The 12,521-nt window shown below is 58.6% G+C and overlaps 1 protein-coding gene across 1 annotated transcript in view; it reads left to right on the top strand.

Moving 5' to 3' along the window:
- The window catches only part of DNAH1 (dynein axonemal heavy chain 1), an 87,592-nt gene that overhangs the window by 52,078 nt on the left and 22,993 nt on the right, over positions 1-12,521 (top strand). The window contains exons 27-43 of the mRNA XM_055557473.1: positions 711-851; positions 1,470-1,633; positions 1,870-1,983; positions 2,743-2,931; positions 3,222-3,327; positions 3,795-3,908; positions 4,351-4,500; positions 5,990-6,076; positions 6,212-6,398; positions 7,246-7,337; positions 7,863-8,017; positions 9,275-9,452; positions 10,143-10,337; positions 10,425-10,544; positions 10,770-10,928; positions 11,095-11,202; positions 12,316-12,456. Of these exons, the coding sequence (XP_055413448.1) occupies positions 711-851; positions 1,470-1,633; positions 1,870-1,983; positions 2,743-2,931; positions 3,222-3,327; positions 3,795-3,908; positions 4,351-4,500; positions 5,990-6,076; positions 6,212-6,398; positions 7,246-7,337; positions 7,863-8,017; positions 9,275-9,452; positions 10,143-10,337; positions 10,425-10,544; positions 10,770-10,928; positions 11,095-11,202; positions 12,316-12,456 (2,400 nt within the window). The remainder of the gene's footprint in view (positions 1-710; positions 852-1,469; positions 1,634-1,869; positions 1,984-2,742; positions 2,932-3,221; positions 3,328-3,794; positions 3,909-4,350; positions 4,501-5,989; positions 6,077-6,211; positions 6,399-7,245; positions 7,338-7,862; positions 8,018-9,274; positions 9,453-10,142; positions 10,338-10,424; positions 10,545-10,769; positions 10,929-11,094; positions 11,203-12,315; positions 12,457-12,521) is intronic.

Here is a 12,521-nt window from a genome sequence, read left to right as displayed (position 1 = left end):
CTGAAAATATCCTCCTATCTAAATACTTGTCCCACCAGGTTCCCTGGAGCCCAGAGTGCCTCACTCCACCCTGAACCCCCTCATGGGGTGGAAGGTCAACAGCTGCAGCAGCACAGGGTGCAGCTGGCAAATGCCTTTGCTGTTCAGTCGTTGGTAATGCTGTTGGCAAGTGCCAATTTGTAGTTGGCACCTGCCTCATCCTTAGACTACAGCCTTGACTGCTGTTGCTCTCAGTCAGCCAGAGTGTCTCTGGGAGCAGAGGGAGGAAGCCGAAAACACCCTCCAAAAAGTGAGACTGGCTCCTAGTCATAATCAGTTGCTGTTATGTTTCGAGTACTCGCTGTGTGCCAGGCCCCCATGACTGCTGATGGTGGAGCTGAACCCCTTAACCTCAGGGTTAAGCCTTATCCTACAAAGTAGCTGAGAGATGTTTCCTGCCCAAAGGGCCTGTGATTCACAGGTGGCAGTCAGGATGTGAACCCAGGATGTATGTTTCCCAATCCTGGGCTTCCCCGCCTCCACTTCCAGATCTCTACAGCAGAGGACGTGATGACTCTGCCCAGCCTGAGAGGCCCAAAGTTTTAAAGGCTTCCCTGCTCTTGAGGTGGAGTTTTGAGCTCAGAAGCACAGATGACCTCTAAGGGAAAAACAGTCTGCAGGGTCGGCACTGGCAGCTGCCTGGGTCAGCCCTACCTGTGTTATCTTCCCAGATGCTCAGGACTCAGTGGGTTCTGAACTGGCCTGGCCAGGTGACCATCGCCGGGTGTCAGACCTATTGGACCTTAGAGGTGGAAGAGGCCCTGGAGGCTGGCAACCTCAGCAGCCGGCTGTTCCCCCAGCTCTCCCGGCAGGTGAGACTCAAGGCGGTGGGGGTCACCATCTGCTCCCCACCAACACCCCACACCCTGAGGCAGCTCAGTCCCTCCAGGAGCTTTGTCATGTCTTGATCCTGGAAGAGGGCCTGGGGTTGGAGCCAAAGAGTAGAGGGTCAGACACCCCTGAAACAAGTGTCTCATGACCAGCCACCAGTGGGAGGGATGGGGGCTCTAACGGGAGTGCTGAGGTCAGGCAGGTGCCCCTCTCCTGAAGGTCAGAGTGGGAGCCTCCTACCTGGAGCTCTCCTAGGCTGGCCCATGGCCTACCCTTGCCCTGTGCACTGGCTCCTCACCACACTCCTTCCTCAAGCTCTTCACCAGGCCCCTTCCTGACCCTGGACACCGTACACAGTGGGGAGATGGATGCATGTGTGTGCCTCCACTTTTATTGACGTCCCTGCCAGACTTCCCATGTGACCAATGCCCTGCCTACCCTCCTCTGCCTGGTCCCTGCACCCTGCCCACCCCAGACCATCAGAAGCCCCCAGAAGAGAGGGATTGTTGCTGGCTGAAGCCCACCCCTGAGCAAGGCAGGGAAGGCCTGCCTGCAGCATGGCCCTGCCCATCCCTGATGGTGTGCCCTGGCTCCTGCAGCTCAGTGACCTGGTGGCACTGGTGCGGGGAAGTCTGTCCCGCATGCAGCGAGCTGCGCTGTCGGCACTAATCGTCATCGAGGTCCACGCCAAGGATGTGGTGCACAAGCTGGTCCAGGAGAACGTGGGCAGCGTGCATGACTTCGAGTGGATCTCACAGCTGAGGTGAGGGGGCAGGCAGTGCAGCCACACCCACCCGCAGGCCAGAGCAGCAACAGGAGTGGTCAGGGCAGGGTGGAGAGTCAGCTACAAGAGGCTGGAGCTGACCTCGATGCCCGGGGGAAGCCGGGGGTGCCTCGATGCCCTCATTTCCCCCAAAGAACCACCTCTCCTCGACCACATACCCTGCCCAGTGGCCCATGGTCCACATGCTCTGGGAACCCATCTCCCTGCAATGCTAGGTACTACTGGATGAATAACAACCTGTACATCCGGGCTGTGAATGCCGAGTTCATCTATGGCTACGAGTACCTTGGCAACAGCGGTAGGCTGGTGATCACGCCCCTCACGGACAGGTGAGCGCCCCCTCCCCACGCCCCCTCCCACACTGGCTGGCCCTCCAGCTCTGGCTGGCCCAGGAGTCCAGGACCCACAGAGTGCAGTTCATCTGTGATGAACCAGACAGTCAAACGTTAGGAGCTCGGCTTTGGGGCTTTTTTAACTGTCTCTTGCTCGTCATGGGCTTCATGACCTTGGGCAGGTGGCTCAAGCCCCCTGTGCCTCAGTTTCCTCTGCAGCCTCCTCCAGGTGGTCAGCAGAGTTTCTTGAGCTGGCGTGTAAAGCTCTTAGCACCTGTATGGTGCTCAGTAAGCATCAAGTGGGTGTGGGCTTTACGGATTTTATCAGTCAGATCTTTCTTTCACCATGACAGAGCAGCTGATCTTGAGAGAAACAGGGGGCAAGTCCCTTGACAAAGTGAACACTTCTCTCCTAAAGCCCTCAGTTGCTTCCTCTGGCTGCCTGTATTTAGCAGCAACTGAATTCTCAAGCTGGGTTTTGAGGAATAAAAGGAAGAGTGACCACAGGTCAGCCATCCTGGCAGGTCCCTGAGCCCAGCTCTGCAGGGCCATGGGGTGGGGAGCGCTGGTCAGGTGGCTGAGGGCTCCAGTCTGGTTCCCTGCAGCCAGGGCTGGTTGTGCTTGGCGCCCTCAGCACGCGGAGGGGCAGGAGTCACCCCTCTCCGGGGCCCAAGACGGTGGAGAGTGGGGCTCTCTCGAGTCTGTGGGACTCCTGAGAAGGTGCAGGGCCCCGCCCCTCACCTCTCACCCCCTCAGGTGCTACCTGACCCTGACTGGGGCCCTGCACCTCAAGTTTGGGGGTGCCCCAGCTGGCCCGGCTGGTACAGGGAAAACTGAGACCACAAAAGACCTGGGCAAGGCCTTGGCCATCCAAACTGTTGTGTTCAACTGCTCCGACCAGCTCGACTTCATGGCCATGGGCAAGTTCTTCAAGGGCCTGGCCAGGTGAGGCTGGGTGTGCGGGTGGCACAGACAGGGCGGGGGGGCCGCGCTCTTGTGGGGACCCTGCCCCAAGAGGAGCCTGGCAGGGTGCTGGAGGGGGTGGGGCGGAGCAACAGGAGTCAAGGCCTGGCCCCTGGCGGCACTGGGAAAGGGGTACGGCTGATGGGGCTGTGGCTGAGCTGACCGAGATGGCCACAGAGGCAGCAGTGGTCACCTCCCAGCAGCCAGCAGGGGCCCTTGGAGGTGTCAGGGGGACTCTGAACTCATATGTGTCTGGGATGTTTTCCCCTCAGTGCTGGCGCCTGGGCCTGCTTCGATGAGTTCAATCGCATTGATATCGAGGTGCTGTCTGTGGTGGCCCAGCAGATCACCACCATCCAGAAGGCACAGCAACAGCGGGTGAGCTCTGGGGGAGCCTTCCCTCCATGTCTCCTGTAACCGACCACCTTTTCACTTCAACTGTACCCACCCCGCCCATGCTGCCTTGCAACCCCCCTACACTGGCGGGATGGGAAACCAGGCACTGGGGCCTCTGCCCTGAGCCCAGCCTCTCTCATCTCACAGGGAACTGGGCACTCCCCCAACCACCTAGCAGAGCTGTCTGTGAGGGGACTTTTGTAGCCAGCCAGGGAGCCCCGTATCCTTACCCCATCCTGGGGGTGGAAGTAGATGTGTGAAGACCTCAGGGAGCTGGGAGGCCAGAGGTGGCCACTGGGACCAGAGGTCTTAGGCCAGATCCTGGGAGAAGAGCCAATCCATGGTCAAGGGTCAGTCCAGGCTGACCTGTTATAGCCAGGACCATCAATGGGATGAGGGGACCATCCAGAGCATGGGATGGGTGTGCCAACCCCTCCCCACCCCCGCAGGTGGAGCGCTTTGTGTTTGAAGGCGTCGAGATCCCACTCGTGCCGTCTTGTGCTGTGTTTATTACCATGAATCCGGGATACGCTGGCCGCACCGAGCTGCCTGATAACCTGAAGGTGAGTTCAAGCCTGGGTTGGTCTGGAAGGCTGCTCAGGGCACTGGGAAACAGCGGAGCTGTGGCCTGGACTCAGAGGTACCCACACGCTTATGCAGGGACACAGCTGCTGGACATGAGGGACTGTGCTTCCCCATGGCAGCCCTCCTGCCCAGGGGTCCCCCAGCCATGGAGAGGAAGGGCCAGGCTTGTTCTCAGGGCCTGGGAGAAGGCAAGGGCAGGTTCATGTCAACACAGAGGAGTGGTTTCTAACGGGCAGAGGGATCCACCCATAGGGGAGTGCAAGCCTCAGCTATGGCAGGCGCAGTGGAGAGAGGATCCAAGTGCTGGCAGGGGAGGAGGGCAGTGGAGCCGCCTTCTGAGGACCAGCCAGTCCAGAAAGTGGGTGATGCTCTGGGAGGGGAGGTCGGCCTCTCCATTCACGCAGATACCCTGTGCCCCAGGCACTCTTCCGGCCCGTGGCCATGATGGTTCCGGATTATGCCATGATTGCGGAGATTTCTCTCTACTCCTTTGGCTTCAATGAGGCCAATGTGCTGGCCAAGAAGATCACGACCACCTTCAAGCTGTCCTCCGAGCAGCTCAGTTCCCAGGTGAGATCCTGCCCGGAGCAGGTTCCAGGGTCTGGGAGCCGCTGTCTTCTCCCTGCAACCCTCCGAGGTAGGAATCACACCCCCACTTCTCAGCTGAGGACACTGAGGCCTGAAGCAGCGGGGAGCCTGGCCAGGCTCACGTGTGTGCAGGGGAGCTGGAGCAGGAGCCAGGAACAGATGCCCACCTGGGCTAGTGCAGGTGCAAGGGAGGGTTGGCCAGTAAGAGCCCGAGCGCCACACAGCCAAGGCTGGGGAGCAGGAGCACCTGGGTTGCGTGGGACCAGAGGGGGACAGCCCGCCCCACCTCCCCTGGAGCCTCCCAGCACCAGGGCTTGCCCCTCGGTGAGCTGGGCCTGCGTCTAGGGGTAGGTGCTGCTGGTTCAGGCACCAGGGCTAGTGGATGAGCTTTCCGTTTGGGCTCCTGTCTCAGGCAGGCTGCCCCTTTACAGTAGCAGAGATGAGCCCCGACCCTGGGCTCAGATGCTACCGGCTTCGTTTCTTAATGGTCCCAGAAATAAGTCCCTGTTGTCACCCTCATGGGCCCTCTCTAGGTGACCTGTTCATGCATGAACAGCCATCCCTGTGGCTTGGGAGACTATACTTGCCTCTGGCCCGGTGGGGCCTACCAAAAACCGTGGGCTAGAAGAGCAATTTATTACTAGGAAAAAGAGCAGCTCCCCACAGAGTGCATCATGGTATCAGCACCTCCACACACCCTTCTTTCTAACCGTCTGCTTTCAAAAATGCCCCCACCAATCTCCAGTAACAGAGCCACTATCCCCCACATGGTTCTGGAAAGTGCTCACCCCTTCCAAGTGTTGATGACCCGAAGCCAAGCCCAGTCTCTGCATCCAGCTCCAAGCCCAAGATTTCTGGGAAACATGCTGGTCTGTGGGTTGGGCCCTAATGTATGTAACCTCATAACCATGGGGCAAAACGATGAGCTTGATATTTCCATCACACCTGCTCTATAATGGAGAGAGATGGACCCAGCGGCAAACGTGGGAAAAGCCATGGTAACATGGTCAAGAGGGTGGGTCTGGAGAGAGGTGATGTGTGTTAAAAGGAAGCGCAAAGGCCATGAGGCCAGTCTTCTTCTGGCAGAGATGGGAAACTCCTTCATTTTCAATGTAAATAAAACCTGAGTGCCTCCCTGCCCTTTGGCACTGTGCTGGGTGGGACCGCAGGGACTGGGCCTTGACGAAGGCAGACACCTCACCCTCAGGGGCCAGGAGGCAGGCAGGGTGCTCTCTCTGGTAAAGGGAGAGAGCGGCTGGGGCAGTGAAGTAGAGACAGCAGAGGAGCGCGAAGTGCAGTGCCCAGCCCAGGCTGGGGTGTGTGAGCGGGTGCTGACAGCCTGCGGTGGGAGCGACATCAGCCACGAGCTGGGCTATGAGGTCCAGCCAGGTGTCAGGTGGGAGGCTGAGTGCTCCCCATAAGCCCCAAGAGGGACAGTGCCCACCGCCCCTCCTCTTTTTGGTGGTGACAGGACCACTATGACTTCGGGATGAGAGCCGTGAAGACTGTGATCTCAGCTGCTGGGAACCTTAAGCGAGAAAACCCCAGCATGGACGAGGTGAGCTCCATTCAAAGAGGTGCCTGAGGACTCCAGGGGAGCTCTGGTGGCGGGGGTCTGGGGGGGTGGGCGATCCAGGGGGGCTCCAAAGCAGCTTGAGGGTCAAGGGTCATCTGACCTGGGCCTCTGCTGCAGGAGCTGATTTGCCTCCGGGCCATCCGAGACGTGAATGTGCCCAAGTTCCTGCAGGAGGACCTCAAGCTCTTCTCTGGGATCGTGTCTGACCTCTTCCCCACCATCAAGGAGGAGGAGACTGACTACGGCATCCTGGACAAGGCCATCCGCAAGGCCTGTGAGAAGAGCAACCTGAAGGACGTGGACGGTGCGCCCTGGCCCTGCCCCTGCCCCGCAGTCCTGTGGGCACCAGAAGAGGGCTAGGTCCAGCTATGCCAGGCTCGCAGTCCAGCCTCAGGGTCCCTCACACCTGGTCAAGCATGCTGCGGGCTGGGGCTCTCTGCCCCTGTCTCCACTGGGACCCTTCAAGTGATGGGAGCTGAAGAAAAACTTTCACCTTCATTCTCACATTCAACACTTCTGACACCAGAGGTGTGGGGATTTACCTCAAACTCATCCGTTCTCTAACACGCCTGAGTGTTCCACAGGTCAATTCAAATCTGACACGAATCAGGGTCAGCACAGACCCCACATGCTAAGGGCTCAGTTCCACAAGACTGCACCCCCGTCAGACACCAGTCACGAGGGCGAGGTCCCCAGGTTACCCACAGCTTCTGTTCTGCTTGGCTACAGATCACAGGTCCCCATGCCCCCCTCCTCAGGCTTGATCATTTGCTAGAACAACTCACAGAACTCAGGGAAACAGGAATGTTTGCTGGTTTATTGTTTAAAAAAGGATGTGATAAAGGATACAGGTAACAGCAGGGTAAAGGGCTACACGGGGTGAGGTCTGTCCCCGTGGAGTTGGGGTGAGTCACCCTCCCAGCCTGTGGAGGTGCTCATCAACCTGGAAGCTCTCCAAACCCTCTGTGCTCACAGAGGCTCAGGGCTTCACAGGCCTCTGTGAGGTAGGTACTACTGCCACCCCATTTCACAGATGAGGAAACTGAGGTGCGGGGAGTGAGGTAACCCACCAGAGGTCACAACGAACCAGTGGCAGAGCCAGGATCTAAGCCCCTACTCTGACCCCGGGCCCCCCTGCCATGTCCCTCCAGGATTCCTGACCAAGTGTATCCAGCTCTACGAGACCACGGTGGTGCGGCACGGCCTCATGCTCGTCGGGCCCACAGGCTCCGGCAAGAGTAACGTAAGTGTCCCCCGTGCTGGTCTGTAGGTCCTTGTTGGTTTTCTACTTTATTTATTTGGGTGTGCCAGGTCTTAGTTGCATCATGTGGGATCTAGTTCCCTGACCACGGATCAAATGCGGGCCCCCTGTATTGGGAACGCAGAGTCTTAGCCACTGGACTACTAGAGAAGTCCCTGATTATCTGCTTTAAATATAGCAGTGTGTACATGTCAGTCCCAAACTCCCAATCTACCCCTCCCCCTCGCCCTTCCCCTCTGGCAAACATAAATTCGTTCTCTATATTCTAACATAAAATAAAAATTTTAAAAAGAAAAAAAAAGAGTAACTTAAGTGGAGTCAAGCTGGGTGGCCCAGTGCCCACACAGTGGGCCTGAGGGCAGGGCAGCCTCAGCAGCAGGGGTCTTGGCCCCTGCTTGTGCCTCCTGGGCCTTTAGAATACTCCGCTGCTCCCTGAGGCCCACAGCCCAGGCCAGCCCTGCTCTCCAGGGAGCTTGGAGGCTCAATCTTGGCTGGCCGTTTCCCCAGTGTTACAGAGTCCTGGCCGCCGCCATGACGTCACTGAAAGGGCAGCCGTCCATCAGCGGTGGTGTGTACGAGGCCGTCAACTACTACGTGCTCAACCCCAAGTCCATCACCATGGGACAGTTGTATGGGGAGTTTGACCTGCTCACCCATGAGTGGTGAGTGGCCCAGGACCCTTCCAGTGACCGTCGTACTCCTAGACCTCTGCAGCCTGTGGGTCCCTGGCCCCCTCCCTCCCCCAGCTGAGTGGGAGATTGGGAGCTCTGGCTCTGGAGCCCAACTTCCTGGGACTCTTGCCACCACTGTGCTTCCTCACTGAGTGCCGCATCTCATCCCCCCAACCCCGGACCTTTGTCCCTCACCTGCAAAGTCGGGATAAAAATACGGGAGATGGCTGGGACAGTGTAGCACATGGCAAGCACTCAGGAAAAGTTGACGATTATCGTCAGTACCCACGAGAGGCTGGTGCTCCCTCTTCGGGGCCTGTGCTCCCAGGCCGAGGTGTGCATTTTAGGGGGAAGTGCATGGAGCTGACTAGAGGCCCACCAGTCAGCACTAGAAGGTTTTCTCTGGGGCTATTCTGTTTTTCCAGAGAAGTCTCCAGTCTCCTGCTGGGGTGTCTTCTTCTTGGTCCCAGTGTTCTGGGAACCCAGTGGGGAATGGGCACTGGAGAAGGTCAGTCACCTGTCTTTCTGAACATGGGCCTGTCCAGCTTCCCCCGTTTCTGGTGAAGGGTCTCAATCACAGCCACTCCAGGCTCTTGAGTGGGCAGGTTGGGGTCCGGGGACCAGATCAGAAAAATGCCCTTCGACCCACCCGCTTCCCTCGCATTTGGTGCCTCTGAAGTCTGAGCCTTCCTGGGTCTGTGGCAGGAACTAGATACTCTGGTGAATCTGCAGAGGTCATTTACCCCTTCTCTGCCTCTGTGCATCTTCTGGGCCCATGTGGGCCTCTACTTCTGTGTTCCCTCCTCCCCATCTTCTTTTCTTTTGAGGGTATCACTTTCCATCTTCCTTTAATGTAACTTTAGTGAGGACTCAGCAGGGAGAGGAGGAGAGCATGGCAACCCACTCCAGTATTCTTGCTTGGAGAATCCCCATGGACAGAGGGGCCTGGTGGGCTACAGTCTATGGGGTCACAAAGAGTCAAACATGACTGAATGACTAAGCACAGCACAGCAGGGAGAGAATAGAACCACACGTTTTCATTATATCATACTACACCAAAAAGTCCTATATTCCCTACTATAATTTTTAAATGAATGAAGGTACTTAAGACAAAAAAAAAAAAAAAAAATGCAGAGCAGGACCAGCCTGGATCCAGGTTTCCCTGGGAGACAGCTGTGCCCTTCCTCCCTGGCACCCACGGCCCTCCTCCTCCAGTGCCCACAGCCCTCTCCTCCCTGGTGGCTGCAGGACAGATGGGATCTTCTCCTCCCTCATCCGGATGGGGGCCATCACCTCCGACACCAGCAAGAAGTGGTACATGTTCGATGGGCCAGTGGACGCCGTCTGGATTGAGAACATGAACACGGTGCTCGACGACAACAAGAAGCTGTGCCTCAGCTCCGGGGAGATCATCAAGCTCACAGAGGTCCGTCCGCCTGTCCACTCACCCCGCTGTCGTCTGCAACTGGGTGGGCCCAGGGGCCCCACCAGGCTGGCCAAGCCTCACCGCCCCCCCACCCTTTCCTCCGGGCCGCGGCACCCTCCCCATCCCCAGGCTCCTGTACCTGAGGCACGTCCCGTGCAGCTGCTTGGTGCTTCCCTTGCGGCAGACCCACTTTCTGCAATGCTCTCAGCTCAGGACGAACACCTCAGTCTTAGCTGATGCTGCTCTGTGCTTCCCAGGCCCACTCACAGCCATTTTGGCCCAGATTGGCTCAGGCAACCTGGCAATGTGCCTGGAGTCTGGGGTACAGGTGGTACAGAGGCCAGTGTGACCCTGTGTCCATGTACACAGGTTGGGGGCTCTGGAGCAGAGCACACAGTTTCCATCAGATCTCCCAAGGGCTCCAGGGACCCCAAAATGCCCTGACCCCAGGCTGGCCAGACGGCTTCCAGGAACCTCCTGACTTAGACTCTTCCCTGAGGCTCCAGCAAGAGCCACATGATCAGCTGAGGCCCAAGGGTTCCTGCCTTTGCCCCTACCCCGGCACTGAGCCTGGCCTACCACCTGCCCCGGGGCCTACCCGCTGTTGCAGGACGGGCAGCCCCTCCCCATGGCCCCACAGCCCTTTCCCCTGCCCTGGGGGCCAGCAGTTCATGCAGTTCATCTTGGCAGGCGATGACCATGATGTTCGAGGTGCAAGACCTGGCGGTGGCCTCCCCAGCCACAGTATCCCGCTGCGGCATGGTGTACCTGGAGCCCAGCATCCTGGGGCTCATGCCCTTTGTTGAGTGCTGGCTGAGGCGTCTCCCTGCCTTACTCAGGCCCTTTGAGGAGCAGTTCAAGTCCCTCTTTATCTCCTTCCTGGAGGTGAGGGAGGCCAGTGTGCCGGCCCAGGTGGGGGCAGCCGGGTGCTATGGCCAACATCCACAAGAATGGGGTGCCCATCCTCTGCAGGAGTCCCTTGCTTTCGTCCGGTCCTCGGTGAAGGAGGTGATCGCCTCAACCAACAGCAACCTGACCATGAGTCTCCTCAAGCTGCTGGACTGCTTCTTCAAGCCCTTCCTGCCCAAAGAAGTGAGACTCTGAGTTGTGGACTGCAGCCTGCTCCCTCCTGCCCTGCTTGCCTCACCCGAGGGCCCCGAATCCCAAGTCCAGCTTCCTGGAAGAGAGAATCGAATTGGCTCACGTGGTTCATGGGACACCCCCGTCCAGTCTGCTGCAGAGGCCAAGGGACAACCCCCACCCCCACCCCCCTGGCTTCCTCAGGTCACTCAGTTCTGTCCCCACCTCTGTCCCCAGGGCCTCAAGAAGATGCCGCCCGAGAAGCTGAGCCGCATCCCTGAGCTGATCGAGCCCTGGTTCATCTTCTCCCTCATCTGGAGTGTGGGTGCCACGGGGGACAGCACCAGCCGTAACAACTTCAGCCACTGGCTCAGGATCAAAATGAAGATGGAAAATGTGAGAGGCAGCTGCCCCTGGGCTGGGCTCCAAGGGCTGGGACGTGTATGCTGAATGCTGGGTGTTGTGGGGCTGTCCCCCAGGCCCAGGGCCCCAGGGACAACAAGTAGCCACGTAAGCGACTGGGCCTCATCACCTGTTTTTTTTCCCCCCTGATCCCTCGCAGGTGGCCTTGCTCTTCCCAGAGGAGGGACTGGTGTTTGATTACAGGCTGGAGGACGGTGGCATCAGCAGCACCAGTGATGACGATGACGAGGAGGAGGAGGGGAAGCAGGTGACGGAGGCCTGGTCCCAGGACCAGCACGGGAAGCAGGGAGGGGAGGGAGGCGGTCAGGTGGTGGCTGTCCTACTCAGTGGCTGCAGAGAGGAGGCCCTGTTGATGGCCACAGGTGTCACGCTGGGGTTATTTGCATCATCTCATGAATCCTCACAGACCCACAGGGTGGTTACCAGTGGGTCCATTTCCCAAACAAGGAAACTGGGGCTCAGAACAGTCACACCCAGCTAGTCGGTGTCAGAGCTGGCCTTGAACCTGGGACTGGGGGATGACAGAGTGCCTCCCTTCCCAGCCACGTGCGCTGCCTGTCCCATCTTGCTACTGAGCCCAGGGATTCATCAACTTGGTTCTACTTAAGAGCCCCATTTGCCCAGGGGTAGGGCTCCCCAAGAGTGGAGGAGTAAGCCCCCATGGCCTGTCTCAGTGTCCCCATCACTCCTCTCAGCCAGCAAGGGCTCCATGAACCTACCCTTGTGGCATCAGGACCCCAGCCCAGAAGGAGGAGTGGCCAGAGAGGCACCTCAGAGGTGGTCGCCACACATGGTCCTGCTGGGGGTCTCACACATATGAGTCTAACCATCAGTACCATCCCCAGTGGGACATGCTGATTTGACCACAGAGAGGAAGGTCTGCAAGTTGAGTCAGGGCTGTGGGTGGGTGAAGGGATTCGCGCAGTTGGGGATGGCAGGGGAGACCAGGCCAGGTGACTTCTCAGTATCCAGGTGATGCCAGTCCCATAGTTGTGGCCCCCACAGGCTTGGGAAGCCTAAAGTTAACAGCAAAGATCTTTGCATTCTGGGTTGTCCAGTTCCCGGAGGACTTCCCTCATATGCAGAGACCTGGGGACTGGCCCCACTGGAGGTAACTGGATGCAGTGAAGCCTTCACTTGGGCAGCTGTGTGCAGAGAGCCCCGGATTCCTGGAGGTTTGTTCCGGGAGTCCCCCACCCTGTGCATAAAGCAGGGCAGAGGGATTCCGATTTCTACCAGAAGCAGCCCCTCCGCTGGACCCTCTTGCCTGACCGTGCAGCTCCTTGCCCTCTTGGTACACTCAGCCTGGACGGGAACGAGGAGAGGTTTCAGGCCCACCCTGTGCCACCTGTGGTTCCAGGTCGCCTGGGTGAAGTGGATGGACTCCTCCACTACGTTCACCATGATGCCCGACGCCAACTACTGCAGCATCATCGTGCCAACCGTGGACACCATCCAGATGTCCTGCCTGCTAGACATGCTGCTCACCAACCACAAGCCCGTGAGTGCCCCCGCCACCCCAGCCCCCTCACCCCAAGGCCTAGGCCGGCAGTGACCGGCCTCCCG

Source organism: Bubalus kerabau, chromosome 20 (genome assembly GCF_029407905.1).
Source record: "Bubalus kerabau isolate K-KA32 ecotype Philippines breed swamp buffalo chromosome 20, PCC_UOA_SB_1v2, whole genome shotgun sequence".
Classification (NCBI taxonomy): Eukaryota; Metazoa; Chordata; class Mammalia; order Artiodactyla; family Bovidae; genus Bubalus; species Bubalus kerabau.
The sequence above is the reverse complement of the archived record's forward strand: the minus strand, read 5'-3'. Positions and strand labels throughout refer to the sequence as shown.